The 20,658-nt window shown below is 39.8% G+C and overlaps 1 protein-coding gene across 1 annotated transcript; it reads left to right on the top strand.

Annotated features, from left to right (window-relative positions):
• Positions 1–2,871: 2,871 nt before the first annotated feature.
• gabra6b (gamma-aminobutyric acid type A receptor subunit alpha6b) lies at positions 2,872–20,040 on the top strand. Its single transcript, XM_076101779.1, has 9 exons — positions 2,872–2,960; positions 3,110–3,234; positions 3,626–3,693; positions 4,776–4,996; positions 5,536–5,618; positions 6,243–6,386; positions 6,704–6,856; positions 11,305–11,582; positions 19,780–20,040. The coding sequence occupies exons 1-9, from the start codon at positions 2,872–2,874 to the stop codon at positions 20,038–20,040; spliced, it is 1,422 nt and encodes a 473-aa protein (XP_075957894.1).
• Positions 20,041–20,658: the final 618 nt, after the last annotated feature.

Raw genomic sequence — 20,658 nt, 5'->3', positions numbered from 1 at the left:
TATTATTTAACATTGTCCCAATGACACAGGCTTTAAAAAGTAATGACCAATTATAGAGAGGCATGAATTCGGCCAAATGGAATAGAGAATGAGATGTGAGAAGATGTTGGCTATAGCAGGATAATCAATAAGACTGGTGAAAGGATTAACCTGAGCTGACTATTATCTTTCAGTTAGTAGGAGTAATATCTGTTTTATGTAGTGCATTTACACAGCTCAATGTATCCAGTCCAACCATCTGCTTCTCTGCTCTCTGAAGCACTTATGTTTGGCTGGGTGCCTGACGGAGCATTTGCTTCAAGACATGGTACCCAGGAAGAAAGTGATCCAGTCAGGAAGACGGGCATTACATTCTAATAGCTGTCTATAAGTCAGTCAGTCTTCCAGCCATTCAGGAGATGCATCTATCTACTCGGTACATGATTCTATAAAGGGGCCATTTATCCAGCCAGTTAGACAATCAACCAGCCAGCCAGCCTGGAATATAACCACTATGCTGACAGGACAAACGGGACACAGATGTATGCAAGAACAAACATGAGAGTGCACATGAAGAATCCTGATTTCAGCCATAGCAATCATCTCTAATCTAATCAATATTGTTTTATCAAGTATGAATTCAGTGATGTATTGTGCTAATTTTGTGTGATTACTGGAAAGACATGCCTAAAAAGCAGAGATTAATAATGACTGCATGGGTGTGCCCAGTGCGTGATCGTATCAGCCACAGAGGTGGATTAAAGACTATTGGCTCTTGTCTGTGTCATGTGAGTGTATACACACAGGTCTCTGCTTGCTTGTGATATTATAAGCCATTGCATAGCATGCTACATAACACATTCGCATAAATTCACTCTTATCCGGGTCTCATCCACAAGCTCGTCTAGTGCCAGCAAAGTGAATCGGGTCAAGCGCCTTTCATGGTCAGTGGGCTGTGGTTGGTCAGATGAGCTGACCTCATTGTTGATAAGATCAAGTTGATCACAGCATTAGGGACAGATTACTTTGTCTAGCCAACAAGCCAACGAAAACATCAACGTGTTCACAAATTATATAAGATTAATTCTCAATCGCCACTGCAACTACTCTAGTACTACTTTAACTTGTATGAATACTGCTGCTGCTGGTTCTCCTACTTACTTGCTTCTGCTACCTCTATGTCGAACATTCATACAATTCCTACTGCTATACTGCCCATACCGCTACTTCTACTTCTTCTGTTGCTCCAACTCTTAGATGGTGGGTTGCAGTGGATCCTGAGAAAAAAAAAATCTAAAGTTTGATTTTATTCTTCAGTACAGCGAGGTTACATATGTCCCTTAACAACACACCAGCATCAAGAAACTCCTTTTAGTTTCTAAAGCATGTGGAACATGTAAAAAATGCAAATTTAAGTTGCATCATGTAAACTTGAAATCGTGCTGAACCTTCTTGTTTTACTATGTCGAGCAAACTCTACTAGTAAAACAAGTACTAGTAGTGGTTTTTAGTGATCGCCAAGATCTTTCCGCTTATGCAGTTACGTCTAATCTTTGAAAGGTCTGACTTTGGATGCACTTGATCTGAAAGTAATCCATTGTTTTCTGCATATGATTGAAATCATATTTTGAGATCATTATCTAACTTTTGTTTTGAGTACAAAGAGACCAGAGTTGAAGGATTATGTTGCATAATCTGTCTCCACATTTGAATGCTGTCAGAAGAATATCCTATATTTTTCTCTCACATGAATTATTGATAACTATGATACCACTTATAATAAAAAAGTAATGCTGTGCGGAAACAATGTATTCTTGTCAGTTGATCAACAGGGACACACTATAATGAAGATCTTTGCTGAAGATATTTGATCAGCAAACATGAGTTTCATTTTTATTTTTTATTTTCTTATTTCCATTTTTTCAGTTTTAGGGTCAGGGTATGTTAAGGTTAGTAATTTTCAGTGCAAGTGTTACAATTAACACATAAGTCACAAATAGTAGTGCTGTCAAAAAGATCCCTCCCAAACGCTTCCTGGTTCACTAACCTTTGAATCGTATCATCATTGCCACCCTTATCATAATCAGCTGATGGTTGTGCACATTGCCAGCGGTGCCACGGAAAGATCAACTTTACTGAGCAACAGTGAAAATGATGCAATTTCTTGAATTGTGTTTTGGCAACAGATATAAACTCGTGCCAGCGCTGTAGGAATAGCTGACTTTGTGTGGTTTCCCCTCGCTCTCGGTCTATGGATAGTGTGAGTTTGAAGTTGCACTAAATGTATCTACCACCTACTCCACTCAACCACCCAACCACTATATGAATCACAGTTCATCATGCTTTATCTCGAGTAGCAATTTTCTGTCTTCCTATGGCCAAGACTTGTGGTTTCACACACACACATACACACACACACACACATACACACGCACACACAGAAGGCAGTCGCAAAATGATGTAATATAAAGATGATACTGCACTCAAAAGGTCACTGGTATACTGTACGTTGATATGATAGTATTTGTGCACTGCTCCCTCCAGTCTCTTTTTTTTTCGCCCTCGCTTCTCCTCAACCTCCTTAATTAAATAGGCACAATAACCGTCATCAGCTCCATCAAACAGATACATGTTGTAAATATACAAGTTGCTCTTGAGACCGGAGTGTGTCTTGTAAAGTGCCTTGTTTGGTTAATGCTAATGCCCCCCTCGTCCTTCCTCTTCACTCTCTTAAAAAAACTCTTCAGCTTTTTCCAACTGAGCGATTCTGAGGCGGGCGCAACCGCACTAGAGAGAAAGTCAGTTCGTGCTGGACTGGCGCGATATCCTCGCGTGGTTCGCAACTAAAAGAAGACCCGACCCACATTTAATCATGCTTTTAAATGATGGAATATGCTGATTTTAAAAGTTGACCAGGGATTTCTAGTTGTGGGGTGTTTGCGAGGCATGGCTTTCCTTTTAACTTGCTTATTTCTGTCTTGGTGAGTATGACAACTCTTTTCTCCGCATGTTCTCCGACTTTTACGCACGGGAACCAAAGACCGTGCATTTATGTCCATTTGAGAAACTGTATTTTCAGCAGTTTAATTATTTGTTGGAATGAGATTTCATTCGTGCATATCTACTTTAGTTACAGTGTGAGCAGTGTTTGGGGAAATCAGCCCGGTGGCACCAATATCTATTTGGATAACATCACGCGCATATTGGATAGATTACTGGATGGCTATGACAACAGGCTGCGACCTGGATTTGGAGGTATGTTAATGACCGTGACATATTTTACGATATTGCTTGATACATTATTGGATCAATGTGTCTTTTCTCAGGAGATAAAGTTTTACTCCAGCAGCTGTGTGTGTGCCCTGATTTTCATCCAGCATGTATGCTGTAAAGGTTCAATATTATTGATGTTCTTTTATATGCTTATGACAACATTACAGCTAACAACTGGAAACTCAGTTTGAGAATCGGCTCAAATTAATTTCATGTTCATTTTTGATTTTCACTGGATATTTTTTTTCCATAGACTATATATTAAACAGCTTTATTTCTAACTGCTTTATATGTTGAAAAAAATAGTCAAATGTCTGTCCCAAAGTTCTTGTTTTTGTCTGTATCAAAGCAACTACTTATCCTCCTGCTGTAGGTCCAGTTACAGAGGTCAAAACTGACATCTTTGTCACCAGCTTTGGACCTGTTTCAGATGTTGAGATGGTACGTAAACCATGCTGACCCCTGAGACACTGATACAGGATACACAGGATCATTCACTGGCTGCCATACGCATGCATGCATGTGTTTCATCACTCGTTAACAAAGTCAGTGTAAATATGTGAATAGAAAAGAGAATATGTACGGTTTTCCCGGTAACTCGGTGCATACAGCATCAAGTCATGGCTCTCCCAGCCTTCATTATTCCAGCATTTGGGCAGGACGTCATTAGTGCAGCTTAGCATTTTAATCTGGTTGACAATCCCCCTGTCAGGGAGGGAGAGAGAGATGTGACTGATGTTGGGACGGGATAGGTTTTCACTGTGTGTCATGGGATAGGCTGAGCGCTGTAGGTCTGTAGTACGTACTCTGTTCAGGCTTTAGCTTTCACTGCATCTAAAGCCCACTTGAACTGCCATGTGATAGGCTAGTGATAGAGATGCATGTAAAAGGCTCGTCAGGGCAGCATGGCCATCCATTTGATCTAAAAACATCCTAGACTTTTTGCCGGCTGTAGATATAGTAAACTGTATTCATGTTCAATGATTGTATCATCAATCAATCAACAAATTTACTTGATTTTCATTAATTGCAGTCCGCAGAGAATATGATAAAAACATACATGTTGCAAATTATGTTTTAGCGTCTTGGTATCTTTATTTGCATTAAAGGAATTTAATGTGTGTGATGAAGAAAAATCATCTATTTTGAGAAGATGGCAGTATGTCTGTGTCCCACACTTGTTAGCATCTAAAAATCCCATATGAAATCCCTTAAAAGAAACAGCAATAGATTAATGTCTTGATTGTAAAATATTTTAATAAGCACAAATCTACATTTTGAATTTCAATAGTACTGGCAGCAATAGTAATCCATAAATGGAAAGAAAAAAACATAAAAACAAAGGACTATATTGCCATCCAGCAGATCCAACAAAAAACATGGCTCACAAACCCATCTGCCATTATTTCCGGGGGTAGTGGAGATAGTAGTGGCAGGAGCAGAAGCAGCACCAGCAGTGGGATTGGTAGTAGTAACTGTGGTAGTAAATACATCCTTTAACCCACACTCTAACCTCCATCCAGGAATACACCATGGACGTCTTCTTCCGTCAGACATGGATCGACGAGCGGCTGAAATTCGAGGGCCCTATCGAGATCCTGCGGCTCAACAACCTGATGGTCAGCAAGATCTGGACGCCGGACACCTTTTTCCGGAATGGCAAGAGGTCGATCTCTCACAACATGACCACCCCCAACAAGCTGTTCCGCATCATGCAGAACGGAACTATCCTCTACACCATGAGGTAACAGTGCTGGACGGTGAGCTCCAAACCCAGCCAAGACCGGAATAGAGTATTAGCCTGGAAAGCAAATCAAACAAACAAGCATCCAAGAATATGCACAGACATGAAAAGAAATGAGGAGTGCCATTCCAAAAAAAAGAGAAATGCGCCATCTGATATTGAAAACAGGCCTGGAATGCGATTCAAACAAACATGACTCGAGCTTTGTTCCAATGTAGCATGAAAAAAAAATCCCTTTAAATTACCGATGGCACAAAAACAGATTCAAAAAAATAATTTGATTATTTTAAGTGGATCAACTTTACTGAATAAGTTCAAGATCTTTATTTAATCCGCAATGTGTTGTTATTTGCCTTTGCAGGAGGTTCAGTTAAATTATTCCCTCTTCTATATACATTTTAAATTCATTAATGTTTTCTTTTAGTCAGCCATTGTACTGTATGGCACCACAATGACTGGTTTCAGTATAGTTGCTTAGCAGGCAACAGTGTATCAAATATTTATCAAACACTGCTTTCAACTCTTCTCTATTCTGACAGATTAACTATAAATGCAGAGTGTCCCATGCGTCTGATGAACTTCCCGATGGATGGCCATGCCTGCCCGCTCAAGTTTGGGAGTTGTGAGTTTGTTTTTGTTCAGCCTCACTGGTCTGACAGATGGTGTCACTCTCAAATGATCACTCTGTCACCGAGTAACTGACCGCCTGAAAGCGTAAAGTCAAAGATTTCAGTTTGAAATGTCTCAGACACGAGGCTACCTTTGGGGAACTGTACGAATACAACTATTCCAGTATTCGATAAGAAGTGTGTAGAAGACCAGGCCCGCAAAAATGTTTATGAAATGAAAATCTAAAAGTTATCTTATCATTTTGTATCAGCAATAACATCAGCTATTTACCCATGTAGCCTTGAATGATGTTTTTGGATAATGTTTCAGTTGATTGATCTGCCATTTCATATGCATGTTAATTTTGCAGGGTTACATGCTTGTGTGCTTATTCATTTATTATATTATTTTTTTTTTCTATTTAATCTATTTTAGCTATTAATATTTGATTTTTTATTTTGGAGAACGTAGATAATCAGGTCCGCTTTTAAAGCCAGAAACCAAACGTATTTGTCCCTTTTGTCTGTTATCTTCTCAGAGTCTCAAAGTTTTGTTTTGTACTTTGTGTCTTAAATTATTTTAAAAAAGAAAAAAAAAAAATATTAGTTTTATCAAAGTTGTCATCCATCCCGTCCAGATGCTTACCCCATCAGCGAGATCGTGTACACTTGGAAGAAAGGTCCTCTGTCTTCTGTGGAGGTGCCACAGGAATCATCCAGTTTGCTGCAGTACGACCTCATCGGTCAGACAGTGTCAAGCGAGAGGCTAAAGTCCAACACAGGTGAGGAGGGATTCTTGGAGATCTGCTCAGAAATGTGCTTTGCAATATGCAGTATGTGTTTTATATTTATGTATAACCCTTCAGGTCAACATTTCACAGCCCTGTGTTCTTTTATGTGACATGTGTTTTATGAGGTTTCTCTGGGGTGAGATAGTATCCTGTAATATATATTATTAAAGCTTTTATTTTAAACCAACATGTATTCAAAAAAGACACAGTTATGTCCATCAAAACATTTAAACCACTAATTGTGTGTCTATGAATTGCTGATTTGCCACCAATAGAAATACAAATGTCTTTGGTGTTTCCTCTTTCAGGTGAATATGTCATCATGACTGTCCACTTCCATCTGCAAAGGAAAATGGGCTTCTTCCTGATTCAGACATATATTCCCTGCATTATGACCGTCATCCTGGCCCAAGTCTCCTTCTGGATTAATAAAGAATCGGTTCCAGCGAGGACGGTGTTTGGTAAGATTTCTTTGAATTTCCTCAAATGCTGTAAAAAATTCCAGTTAAAGTTTTAAGCCGATTTTAAAGGGAAATCAGTGTAGACATGACAATGTAAGAAGAGCACATGCTGCACATTGCTGTCCTGCTGGGATGGAACTTTCTCATTTTAGCAGCCAGGATTGTAATACAATGATTTGCAAATAATGGAGTTGTTTTTTTTCTCATAGCCATCTCAGTTGTTATTTTAGTAAAGAGGAGTATAATGTTTTAATAAATGTAAATCCCGTAAAGTTCACTGAGTAGAACAGACATTTCTAAAGCTGTGCCTCTGATGGATCATCCAGCATGAAGTTCTTGTATTTCTGATGAGTCAGATAAGGTTTGTACTATGTTGCAAGAGTTTATATCAAGTTTTTCTTTTCACTCAGTTATCACCTTGAAAAAACTTTATTGTTTTCAATTATCCAAAACTCAAATGAATATGTATCAACTCACCACCCACTGCTCGACCCCAGTGTGAGTCTAGCTCTGCAAGCTTTAAGCAAGCACACCTATCGCTATCTACTGCGCTCTGATTGGGTAGAACTGCACGGAGTGGTCCTCGAAATACAACCTTCGGCGAGAGAACAAAGACAAACACAGTCATCAGAGTATGTTTTAACCTTTCTTCATTATCTCCCATCCTCTGTCACTGTGGTGGAGCTGAATTAATTGGGAATAAATGTCCTTTTTGAAATTGGTCATGCAAGGACAACGAGAGTGAGGATGTTTACTTGGCCCTCTTCCGAGCACTCACAGGTTCCGCTTGGTCACATTACATTACGCTACAGTTGCCACCAAGCTCTAGCCTCGGGAGCAGAGAGGGTGAGAGACACTGACGAGAGACGGAGAAAATGAGACTAAGGGGAGTGAGAGACAAAAAGACAGAGACAAAGCAAGAGGAAAAACATGGGGAAAGTGTGTGAAATGCCTCTCCTTTATTATTATTAAATAATTATTTTATTTTTCCCCTTTCGTTAATTTTCGACAAGCTGCAGCTGAGCGGAGTAACATTGCTGGCCCTTGGAGATTATGGTTCTGTAGTCTGTTCTTGTTTTGGTAAGCGAGCCAGCGCTTCGACAACCCTGCACGCTTCTTTAGAGATTAGATCCCAATCATTAGTGTTACCATGAAGGTTGAGGCCCCGTGTTGAAAGCACATCTGTGGCAACCTATCAACCGCTCTCGTCCTGCTGTTTTCATTTCACTCAGTATTGGGTATGGGATGAAAAAAACTTGCTGTTGTTGAAAAGGAGCTTTGGGGCGAACCAAGGGCGTGCTGGGTATTTTAGAAGAGGTTGTATAGCAAAAATCAAATACAGCATATTGGATATTTTGCTAACAAGGCCAAACTTTATCTTCTAACTCCGATAAAGTACGTTTCCTGAATTTAAGCACCTTCCTTATGAGGTCTGAAAGTAGTAATTTTCTTTTGTACAGAGGACAGCAATCGAATCACCAAAAAAAAGCCATTATCTGATTTAGGTTTTATTAATGCTCTCGATGTGATATGGAGCGTTGGAAATGAGTCAAAGGAGAAGACAAATTGTTGTATGGATGTGCTCCACTCTGACAGAACATTAAGTCATCGTATGTTGTGCTCTGGATTGTCAACAACCTCTCTAAGAGCTGAAAGTCCCTTGAGCTCAAGTCTCACAGACTTAATTGAGTGTGGCCTAATTTGTACCTTGCTTTTTTCATGTAAAAGCACATAAATGCCCCAAGCATTTAATTTCTAGCCTGTCTTTATCCTTCATCCCCCTCCCTCCTACACTCTTTCTCTTGCCTCTCCCTCCTACCCTGACAGGCTTTCTTCCCATGTCCCTCCTCCCCTTCATTTAACTTGTGCTTGAGCTTGAGACAGTCAGCGTTGGCTGGCTATCGGAGGGGGTTGTATTTGAGAGCTGTTAGCTTTCACTGCTCAAGTGTTGTGTCGAACATGCTTTTGATACATTAAGGGGTGCATTAAATCCCCCATAAGTTCCTACGCTGCAAATTCAATTTACACAGCTACAGTGCACATTTGCTGAAAGCATGGGCCGCAGTACTCAATGGCCCCTTTTCCCTGCTTGGTTTAGCTTGATGAAAGTGAATTAGAAATGTACTTTGTTAATGGGCCATTAGAAAAGTTGTTCAATGTCAGGATCTCTATCTGACTTAATAAGGTTAGAATCTGGGCAAGACAGGTAAAATCCCTTTCTAGTGATTAAGAGCCATTTTTACAGAGGCAAAATTGCACTTCATATCTATTTTTGTCGGTGTGTTTTGATAGTTTTATGCTTCAGAAATGCACCTGCCATCGACCGTTTGTGTTCATTTCAAACTGTCATGTATCAAGGGGAATTTATGAATGGCCTGCAGTCTCAAATCTATACAGTGTTTTTCCTAATTGTATATACTGTGAGGGTGTGCTCAAAAGGATCTTTGCACTCTGTGCTTCAATCTGGAGCCTTGGCCAGTATAACTTTTTAGAAGAACTTTTGACAGCTGCTAAATATATCAAAAACAATGTTGCTTATGTTGATACATACAGTTTTTTTTTGTTTTCCACACATCCGTATTTCAGTCAGTTTATCCTTCCCTATCTGACCCGTAGCTTCTATTGTGAAGTACTTATTAGCAGATAAACAAATATTAGCAAATTCTTTGTGGCTTGTGTCTGGGTCATCTTTCTGCTTGGCTTCCTCGAGAATGTTTACAGATGTTTGGTTTAATATTGGCGCGCCAGTGCAGGGGCACGGGTTCGTCTGCTTATGGACGGATTAGCTTCCGATGAAGTGACTTTTTGGCAAAGCTTGCAGGGCAGAAATGCCACATGGCCTGCCATTCTAGTTATATGCCATCAAACAGAGTTGCTGTCATGTGTCAAAGATAATCCTTGGGAAAATCAATTGTGTGCTCACTACAATTCACTTTTTATTTTTTTGTTTAATTAAATTACATTTACTGCCTACCTCGTTATACTAGCTACACCCAAGCTATAACAGCTTGGGTGTTACACATGCTGTGTTACTTTATATGTATTAATATGGTTTTTTTTAGACCAGAAACAATATTTTTTTATTTTGACATCCTCCTGTCAAATGCATTAATACGTGATTAATAAACTGCATTCAGTTTCAATTAGATTATTTTGTAGTTTGCATGCATCTTGCATGCAAGTTGAATAAGGATCTGTCTTAATTCTAACACTATTGGAAAATTTAAATCAACATAAAGCACTCAATCCAAAGCTCCAGTTTGTATGTAATTAGGTAGTGCATGCCATGGTATTTAGACATAAGGAGACATAAAAACTCAAATTCAGCCCTTTTAGAGAAGGCTATAAATGGCATCTACACATACGAGTCAGAGTTCAATCTCATGCACCTGTGGATCTTGTGCATTTGTATTCACAAACTGAGTCCTCAGAAAATCACTTTATCCTCGTGTTGATAGCTGCCAGACCTGTATGCCAGTGATTAATTATGGTTCATGTTAAGACCTCACTCGGAAGTTCTGCAGCATTTTGGTCTAATAAATACTGAAACCACAAGGGATTCAACTGCTATCATCTCGGCAATGCTGATGTGATTATAGACACTATTTGCCAGATGGTAAGAGATTTAAAATGGCTTTTTCTAAAGAGATGCTGCAGTTTTGTTTGTCACTTAAATGATGTTCGTGAGCAGACCTGATCTATTGATGTTAAGAAAAGACACGGTAGCTATACTTACCCTTAAGTTGTTTATAACATTGCATTTGTTTACATTCGTGTATAAGTGTTGATGTGTCTGTCCGAATAAAGGTGATTGCAATGATCTCTCATAATCAAGCTTCTACATTGTTATGCATTGAAAAACAAGCAGCTGTTGACTTATATGATGGTTCCCAGAAACCGTCATACTGACATTCATCATTGTTCTTTAATAATTCTAGAACATTAATATTCACAATACAGGGTGCAGTTTATGTTAAATAATCTCTGTTCGTCCATGTATTAATAGAAAGAGGATTAACCACTGAGTACATCTTTCCTGGCCTGTGCAAAACATACAGTATATATGTGCTCACGTTACAAGTTTTTGGCAAACAGTGGCTGAGCAAAGTGACTTGTCGTAGTCTTGACTATTTGTGTGCAGATTCAAAAAATCTGATATAATTGTTCATTAGTAAGGTTTTGGTATGGCAGGCATATTTTTGAAACTTGGAGAAAGAACAGCTTTCTCCATCCAAAGCCAAGCTCACTGGCTCCAGGCTCTAGGTCTATATTTATCTTAAAGACATGAGAGTGTTACCGGTCTTATAAAAGTTTCAGCCAACACACTGCCACAGTTTACTACGACAGTAAACACAAGAATAGACGAGCCTTTCAACCCAAGTAGCATAGGACGATAGGATGTAAACAGAACAGTGCACTCATAACTTCTGTCTCCTCCCTCCATCCAGGTATCACCACTGTCTTGACCATGACAACACTCAGTATCAGCGCCCGCCACTCCCTCCCCAAAGTTTCTTACGCCACAGCCATGGATTGGTTCATCGCCGTTTGCTTTGCCTTCGTTTTCTCTGCCCTGATTGAGTTTGCGGCCGTCAACTACTTCTCCACCCTGCAGGCCAACAGGGAGCTGAGGAAAGCAGCAGCCATGAAGGCGGCGGCTCAGGAGGCAGCAGCTGCAGCCGCAGCACCGGCTGCAGCCTCGGGGAACGACGGAGAGGTTTCCTCAGTAAGTCTGCTCCACTGTTTCACACTTGTTGTGTTTACGTGCATTCACAAATCAGCTCTGGCTCAAGCTCAAACCTGTGTGAACTCACTAAACTGTTAACTCAAGGAAGGAAATCAGGTTTTCCGAATATGTTGTTGTCAAAATGCAAATGTTACATATATCCGTGCTCCATTAGGTGTCGGGTGGGATGGAAACACTATACAAATACCAATACCATTACTCTGTTTTCTCTATTTTAAAATCTGCAAACATCACTTCTGTTTCCATTTAATTGTCAAGCAAATTCTAAGCGACCTCTTGAAGTGCCGCCAAAAAGAAATGTGAAATAGGCACATATCCAGCAACTGGTTTGAAGCAAATAAACTAGGCTGCATTGTTTTGTCAGATCGCCTTGGCCGATCCACGGGAGAGACATTTTGTCAGGAATCTGTTTCAATTGGCCAAGTTTTGATTGTTCTTTCATGTCAGCTGATATTGGCCATGTTCCATGCTGTCTGGAGATGAAGGCAATATGAATATATTTCTGGTCATGTGAGTTGAACGTTCGCTTCATCAGCTCACATTTATCAAAGGCGATTCTATATTCCATTTAGAGCAGCTTTTATCAAATGTTGTCGTGTACATTATGCTACACAGTGTAGAACTAATTAAGATCATTATTCTATGTGTCACTCTTCTTCTCGTCTTATTAATGTAGTTTACATGCAGAGGTAGGATTACTTACTGGAGATTCTGTGATTAATGATGATCAGAGCTGATGCTGCACTCACAGGAAAGGAAGAGGGCTTCACTTGGCCTCATTACATGCCTCTACATCTCTTCATCAAACCACTCCACTGGCTCCACCACACTATCTTTTTTTCTCACAAATCTAAACTCAGCTGCTAAATAACATAACTCTCCGCAGGGCTTTTAACTACATTCGCTAAAAGTTTGTCGTTGAAAAGTCAGTACTCGTTTTCGGAGCCTCTCTCCTGTGTTGGACTTTGGACAAGTATTTTGTCCATGTAATGTTTTGGAGCAACTTATCGATTGAAATTAGAAAATGTGCATCAAGTCCAATTTTGGTGGTGTTAGCTGACTGCCAACACTTCTACGTACACGTCAATGATGTACCATTGCTTTTACATTAGGAGTCAGTGAAGCACCTGCAGAAAGGGATGGTTTTAGTATCAGCTGCAGCTTTGAACAATAAAGTTAGTCTATCCTAGCAAATGCCTTTTTTAATGATGCGGATCGGTCATATCGGGCTGATGTAAGCCTTAACTATATTCGTGTACATTTTTGGAAATTGTTGCACTAGCTAAAAGCAGCTCCTGTTTGCACAGTAATCATGGGTATACAGATCCCACCGACAATATGCTTATGACATATTATTCAGGTTGGAGAAGATGGGCCGTGATATTTGCGGGAATGATTGTCATTTGGGTGCAAGGGGTTAACCCAACAGAGGGAAAATAATGCCAGTATAGACTGCAGTACCGAAGTCAGATACGATTCTGGATTTATACAAGTAATCCTTCTGTCAATATCATCTCTCTATATGTCTGATTTTCATCGTCCCTTTTCATCTTTCTGGGTCTCAGTTGTTGTTGTCTCTTGCTAAACATGTCTCTATTTTTCCTCCTGCCTGTATTGTTCTGTTTGTCTCCCCTTCTGTCTAAATCCATTCTCAGATCTTTGCCTTTTTATAACAATTTCAATGTTCTGATCTTTTTCCAATTCCAATTAGCTTTATTAGTATAACATGTAAACACAGCTGTGTTGCAAAGGCATAATTACAAAATGAAAAGTGGATCGAGAAAAAGCAAGCAATTATAAATATGATACAAACCGCTGAACAGATACCAACAGCGAACATTAAATAAAATGATTAAATACGGTGTGTAAAGGCATACATCCAGTGTGACTGTTCAAATACATTAAAGTCACATGCTCCATATGTGTTCATTTTATACACTATATACACGTACAGTATAGGGTGTTAAAGGCCAGATGTATGTTGACAGGCAACTTATCATCACTCTGTCTTGCCTTGTGGCAGTAGGTACCAAACAAAGCAACAGAAAATTACATTTTTTCTTTTCTTTTCATGATTAAGCAGGGTTTTAAACCCTGGACTACCAAAACTATGATATTTATCTGTGCCAGTGGTTAGAGTTACTTTCCTCTGATGGCTTTCATCATGTCATATAGCAACCTCTTGCAATCTCCGGTTCGCTGCTGTTAAGATTCCACCAGTTGAACATCTTCGTTGAGGGATTGGTGCTGCGTTATTTATTTTATTTTCTTCATTGTGGACTGTACCCTTCTTTAACGTTGCTTCAGTGGTTCTGCGTCCACATAGCACATGTTACTCAAGAGACGTGTGTGAAATTGTGTTTGATTCTGACTGATTTAGATGGTTCATTTTATTTTTATATCACTGATGTAGAATTTCTACTTCATGACTTGCTCTCGAGTTCTTTCTTCAAATGCACACTATACTGTAATGTGTACGGTCTCTCTTTCATCCTCTGCCCCATCCCAGACCAAGTCTCATGCTCGCCTACATCTAATCCATAGATTCATCCCTCTTTCCTTTCTTCCCCCTCAAACACATGCACACACACACACACACACACACACACACACACACATACACAAAACTGCACCAACATGTAACATTATCCCTCTTTTTGTGCCTCTTCTCTAGCCCCCTGCGGTGCTCTTCATTTGAACCCATTATTCTTGGTACACTCTCTTTTTTTAAATAAATATTTTCTCCCGCTCTCTCTTATGCACACACACACACACACACACACACACACACACACACACACACACACCTTTTTCCCTCACTTTTTGTTTGAATGTGCTGTCCACATATACACACTGAAACGCCACAATCTCCACTTTATCCACGCTTGTCCTCACAGCCCAACACAAGAACGCACGTCCACACATAATCTGCAGCACACACTCAGACCCTCATACAGGCCTGTATATATGCACACACGTAATCTGCAGCAATTTATGCCCCCCACATCCGCACAATTCCCTCATCACTCTATATGATGCCTTATCCATCCATCCATCCTTCAGCACATCTATCATCAATCCATCCCTCTCTCCCAGTCCTCTATTCTGCCCTGTAACTGTGTGATAACCACAGAGTGACACGGGGAGACAGCCAGTGGCTCTGTGAACGATGTTGCTGCAGATTATGTAACAGCCATAGATTAAGGAAATATCCAGCAGATCACTGCAGGCTCACATGAAGGAGGGCAGCCAGTAGAGTGGGGGCTGAGAAAGCTGGCCCAGTCCGTTTTTTGTAGCGCAAGATGGAGAGATAGATGTGAGGGACCAGTGGGGTTTGTTTTTGTGTTGCGTATGTGAGAAAGAGAGAGCGTTACACTGAGAGAAAGAGAGTGGGAGGGATGCATCATGGAAAATGACTGCTTTCAACAAATATGTAGGAGGAAAGACTCTTCATTACACAGAGAAAGGGGAAAGAAACACAATGGTGTATCATTGGGGATAGAAATAGCCATCCAACAGTCACGCCAAACACTACCTGTTATGACTGTCAGGTAAAGCCATAACAGGAAAGGACACCTCACAGCAACAAGATAAATGTTCCATTTAATGAGTTAGATATACGAATGTAAACACAAAGGGGACGGGGGTGTTTACCGTGTGTGAGTAAAGGCTGCTGCATGCGTTTTCAGTGGCTTGTGTGAGTAGGCGGTGCAGTATGTGGTGCAGGAAATAAACAGAAAATAAAATAGTGGTGGGAGGAAATACAGGAGAACAGAGAAAGAGAGAGAAAGAGGGGACCTTTATTTATAGACGGGTCCTGATTACATCGGGACAGGTTTGATTTCCAAGCATTAACCTGGTGTCACAGTGTCCTGATGATTAGTCCTGAGAGTTCTGATTTTCAAGCTCCGGCCAGAGATTTGACAACAGATGTCGTGCACTGTACCTAGAGCTACCTGTGGAGTTTTCTTGGTTGTCACACAATACGCTGTGTGTATCCTTGAGGCCTGCCACTATAACTGTACTGTGATCAGTGGAATAGGTTGAAAAACCAAGAGACCCCTTTTATGTTGATTAGGCAATCCGTGTTGTATGGCTTGCATGCACTAATCATTTGCATTACTGACTTCTGCAATCAGCAGGGAAGGGTATTTGGTCAACCTCCTGCTCATGCATGTCATCATGTGTCCCCCTTGTGTCCTAGTAGAGAATAAGCGTGAATAAAACGTGGTAATGCTCATCAAAATTTGCTCCAAAACACTATCTTTAATTGTCATACAGGTTTTAATGTTTGATGTATATGTTAGTCTGGATTATTAGTGATACAATAGGGATAGGCTACATTCATAGTGTTTGTTGTTATTAACCTCAGCACACACACATTACTCTGTGACTTGGTAACGCATGGCCCACTGTGAAAACATTAGGGGGACATCAAAATCTTTGTTTTAACCAATGTTTAAAGCCAACATTCTTGCGTGCCCGCGGCAGACTTAACATTTGTTCGGCAAAGAAAAGAAGTAGAGCAGTGTCTGCTGAAATGATGGACATGAATGTAAGTTTAGCCCTGAGCAACCACTGTATCACTCCGCATAGAGAAAAGGCATTAGTGAAATGTTTGACTTTTCCTCTAAGCTTTGTGTAAGAGAGACTATATGACCGCAAATGGGGAGATGTTATCACTTGCGTTTTAGAAGACCTAATCGTTTTTTTAGTGTTCCCTTTTGGGCAAGTCACATAGGAAGCTAGTGGTTAAAGTATGAACTTATAACTAAGAGAAGGAAGAGCAGGATTTGTCATAACCAGAAGTCAGAAAAGTTTTTCAATGTTTTTTTTCTTGCATGTCAGTCAACATTGGTGTAAGTTTTCCACAGTTCATGTTGAGAATGCAGTGTAATATTTAGAGGATGTTGTGAAAGATGTAACCTTATTTTTATATGTAGCTGATGATCAGGTAATCTCTCCCTTTTCAGCTTTATTCCATATTCTACTGGTTCATATTCTTAAGAATTAATATCATGACACAAACACCAATTCATAAAATAATCTTTATATTTTATTTTTTATCCCGACTGATGTTCATTTTTATTCTCTTACTTTCTAAAACTAAACAATGAAAGTACAGTATTATAGCTGATGCATTCAGTACGTACTGCTCCACATCTCCTCCATTTATGATCATCCATAAGTGTATACACACCCACTCAACACCCACTCAGATGAACCTCATTGCTCTTTCTCCCATCCAATGTTGGTAGTGCACAGTTAGAGTAACCTTATTTCACACACGCACCTACACATATACATAATGAAACACACTTACATGTAGCTCCCACCCATGCATATCAATACCCGCACCCAAACATACATACATCCATCCATCAGTCAGTACCCTTCCTCCCTGTGTCAAAGTGGTTCTGTTGAAATTCTCAGCAGTGGAGAGGAGATGATCCCTCTGGGATTTGACCAGGAAGAAGTCATACAAGCCTGTTGTCATTATCAAAAATAGCATATCGGATCAGCTGTGCAAATGTACAGTACGCCGCGCACGCAGGGCATGCACGAAATGTGTACTCACTGCATGATCTTTAACAGCAATAGGAAGCATTATAGTTCTGAGATTTGAAGCTGCAGCCTGATGTTGTTGCAGTTTCTGACACCAACTGGTTGCAACAGAAAACCAAAGACCTTCAAGACCAAATTCCTGTGAGGATAAATGTACAAATGGGCAGTTATTCAACAGCAGGAAGCGTACCTAACTCACACATAGGGGCACAAATAGTAATTGAGTAAGCTTTGCGTCGGGATGACCAGCTGTTGGATCATCAGGACCCACAGACCCCCCCTCTCACACTAATGAAGCCTGAAGAGAATTAAAGAATTTTAATCATTGTGCAGTACTTTTCCTTCTCTTCTCTCTCTTTGTCCCTTGTTACTTGGCAACTATCAGTATTATACCACAATAAATAATTATATTGGGTACCATGGATCATTATTAAGTTTTATGGTTTACCGAAGAGGAGGAAAGTTATTCTGTATTTGTTTCAGATGAAAGAGACTGTGTTTCTTAGTATATGTGGTCAAGCCATGCATCATACAACACCTTCTATACATAGACATTCAATCAATTCATACAGAATTGGAATGAGGATGACTCGATCTAATTAAATCAGCAGTGTGAATGTGCATGAATTGTACATGTCAAGATGGCTGCCTTACAACGACTGATATGGTGTTTGTGAAGATGAGCATCAGGACAAAGTCATACTACAACAACATTATTTAATAATTAAATACAGAATCGTTTTTGATTGTAAATGTATTGTTGCATTTGCAAATATGTCAAGTTTTGGGATATGAATACATCTAAGTTATGTAGTTAAATTGGAAGAGTCCCCCTCAGCTAGACGATTGCAATAGCTTGACAGTTTCTTAACCTGAAGAGGAGCGTGTAATCCTGTAGCCTCACAAATCCAGCCTAAATCTCACAAGCACAATTTTTGCTCGAAGACTATAGTCTGGAAAAAAAACATGCACTGTGAATGCAATAAGCTTGACAGTTTTAAGCTGGACAAGTCAGTGAACTACAATATGAAGTGTATTTCCTCCGCATTATTCTTTTAAAGTGTGGTTTAAGAATCATAAACATGATTTGGTGAATAATTTAGGAAAACTCCATTAGCACATGTGGTACTGTTTTTCAATTGATTTGGACCCTACGGTGCTTTTATGAGTCACTCCATACCTTTTATTGAAGATATATGTACTACCATTGTCGGTTGCTTTTTCCAAACACCTCCTCTTCTCAACTAGCGAGCGAGTGAGCGAGAGAGAGATTGTAGCAGAGGTTGAGGGAGCTAGGGAGTAATTGAAGAGTGAGATTAGTGTCTGTGAGAACAAAACCGTGAATCAAAAGAATAAAACATTATTTTCTGATTGTTTCAAGACGGTTACGTTCTAAGGAACAGATAAACAGATTCATACTTCATCGCAAACCTGCGGGAAGGTGGCTGATTTCTTTTAATGAATGTAGCCCAAGGCACGCTTCCTCTTGCTGTGGTCCATTCTCTCTGTGCATGCAGGCCTGTGAGGTATGTGAGCCTCAGCACACCGAGGGGCGGGATAAAGCTGCAGTGTTTGACCTGGGAATGAGAACGAGCTGCCCTTCCTGCTCATTAGCTGGGGGCTACACGCCCACATGGGTTCCAAATGACCAAAAAACAAATGTAAACATTTTATGACATTGTAAACAGTCTTGCAATCATAACGTTAAATGACAATATGCTAAATATTTCATTATTATGTTGTTTTTATAGAGATAAAATGTATAAATGTTCCATAATGCTCATCTCCATATTAATGGAGCTACTGTTAGGTCATTACTTGATCTATCAAGAAATGGCTGTTTGTACTATTTCTATGGCTCTTCAGGTTGATACAGTAATTTACACAGTATTGTTGTCTTTATAAAAAGAAATGTCTCGCTCTCTTTCATTGTCTCTCTCACTCTCTCCGACACTACAGGCAACACGGTGTTCCTTGACCCATTTCCAAGATGTATTCTCCCTTTTCGCTCCATACACATACTGTAGCTGATTTATAACTATTGGAGAAGGCAGTATGTGCTGAGATCACACTGATTTACTCAAATCTGATGAGGCGTAGCGATAACTATGTGTCAATATACTGCAAGTCTCTTTTGTTTAAGATGTTTTGTTTGCTTCCCATAACTCTATCGATCTTAAGAACGGGTTGATGGAAATCGCATCAAATGGAAAACAGAATATCATTGATTTCCTTTGTTGAGCTTAATTACCTGTGGTACTCATTGGTATCCTAGACAGTTTTTGCAGACACACACATTTCCCACATGCAGTGATTAACTAGCTGTGTAATTATGGCACTAACATCAGGATTATTTTGTATATAATTGTTCTTACTCTCTGTGTAATGTGTTGATATATATTCCATTATAGCAAGTTGTCCCTTCAAACGCACAATCAGTTTTGTGCCACAGCATTAATATTTTAGCACAAAACATACGATGATTTTATGTCTCTGGAAACAGCGCAGCACCCGTTTCATTATTAATACCCTCATATTACATCATGCACTATTCTCTTTAATGTCAGTTTCCTCATACCAATCATATACATTTTCCTTTTCCCTCTCCAAGGTGGATGCCAGGAGTGTGCTAAAGAAGAGGATGAACTCTACCCCGCTGTTTGACCGCCCTGCCAAAACATTTCCCAACCCACCTGTCAATGCCCAAGCCTTCCTGCAGCAGGGTTCAGCTGTGCCAGACAACAATGTCCTGACGGGCACCAGCATCATCGACAAATATTCCCGCATCCTCTTCCCACTTTCGTTTGGTGCCTTCAACCTGGTTTACTGGATTGTCTATCTCACTAAGGACACGATGGAGATGTCCAGGTGAGTAGATGGCATGTTTGTTACGAATAATTCCAGCACCTCCTCGTCTGAAAATAATTTGTTTGGGTAAATCTCGCTCAACCTCAAACATACGCACAAGTTCTGTATTTGTGTGTGCATTGATGAGATTGGTAGGACACGTGAACAAGTTTACGACCGCATCTTTAAACTTCTAATTGTGAACACATTTTTTTAAATTTATTAAAAAATGAATAAAGACCAACCGCAAAAAAATACCTGGCCTGTTTTAACTTTTGAAAATGTTTTCAAGACGATTATTTGTCAGCTTTCGAAGTTGGTGCATATGCTCTTGAGCTGTTTGACTTCAAAGTTGTTGGATCTTGCAATTTGTTATTGTCTTATTATTTAGCATAAGAATAGAGAAATGTCCACAGAAAGGTAGGCATGCAGTAAGTTATCAGTGTCTATATGATGTTGCAGTTTGTACCTTTGGTCAAAAACACCACATCACACACTGTATAGTAGATTGCACATTGAGTCTATAATGTATGTGTTGATTCTGAGCACAATAATCCATATTTAAAGTCACATTATAAGCCATACCACATGGTTCAGTGCACAGAACTATCCCAATATAATAATCTGGTTGTAATGTCTAAGT

Source organism: Anarhichas minor, unplaced genomic scaffold (assembly GCF_050575085.1).
Source record: "Anarhichas minor isolate MPS153535 unplaced genomic scaffold, ASM5057508v1 ptg000027l, whole genome shotgun sequence".
Taxonomy (NCBI): domain Eukaryota; kingdom Metazoa; phylum Chordata; class Actinopteri; order Perciformes; family Anarhichadidae; genus Anarhichas; species Anarhichas minor.
The sequence above is the reverse complement of the archived record's forward strand: the minus strand, read 5'-3'. Positions and strand labels throughout refer to the sequence as shown.

Excerpts from the sequence above, each read along its gene's own strand:
- gabra6b (XM_076101779.1), top strand. The coding sequence starts at position 2,872 with ATGCTGATTTTAAAAGTTGACCAGGGATTTCTAGTTGTGGGGTGTTTG. Across the intron at positions 3,694-4,775 it reads CTGTTTCAGATGTTGAGATG|GAATACACCATGGACGTCTT; the intron begins GTACGTAAACCA and ends ACCTCCATCCAG. Across the intron at positions 6,857-11,304 it reads TCCAGCGAGGACGGTGTTTG|GTATCACCACTGTCTTGACC; the intron begins GTAAGATTTCTT and ends CCCTCCATCCAG.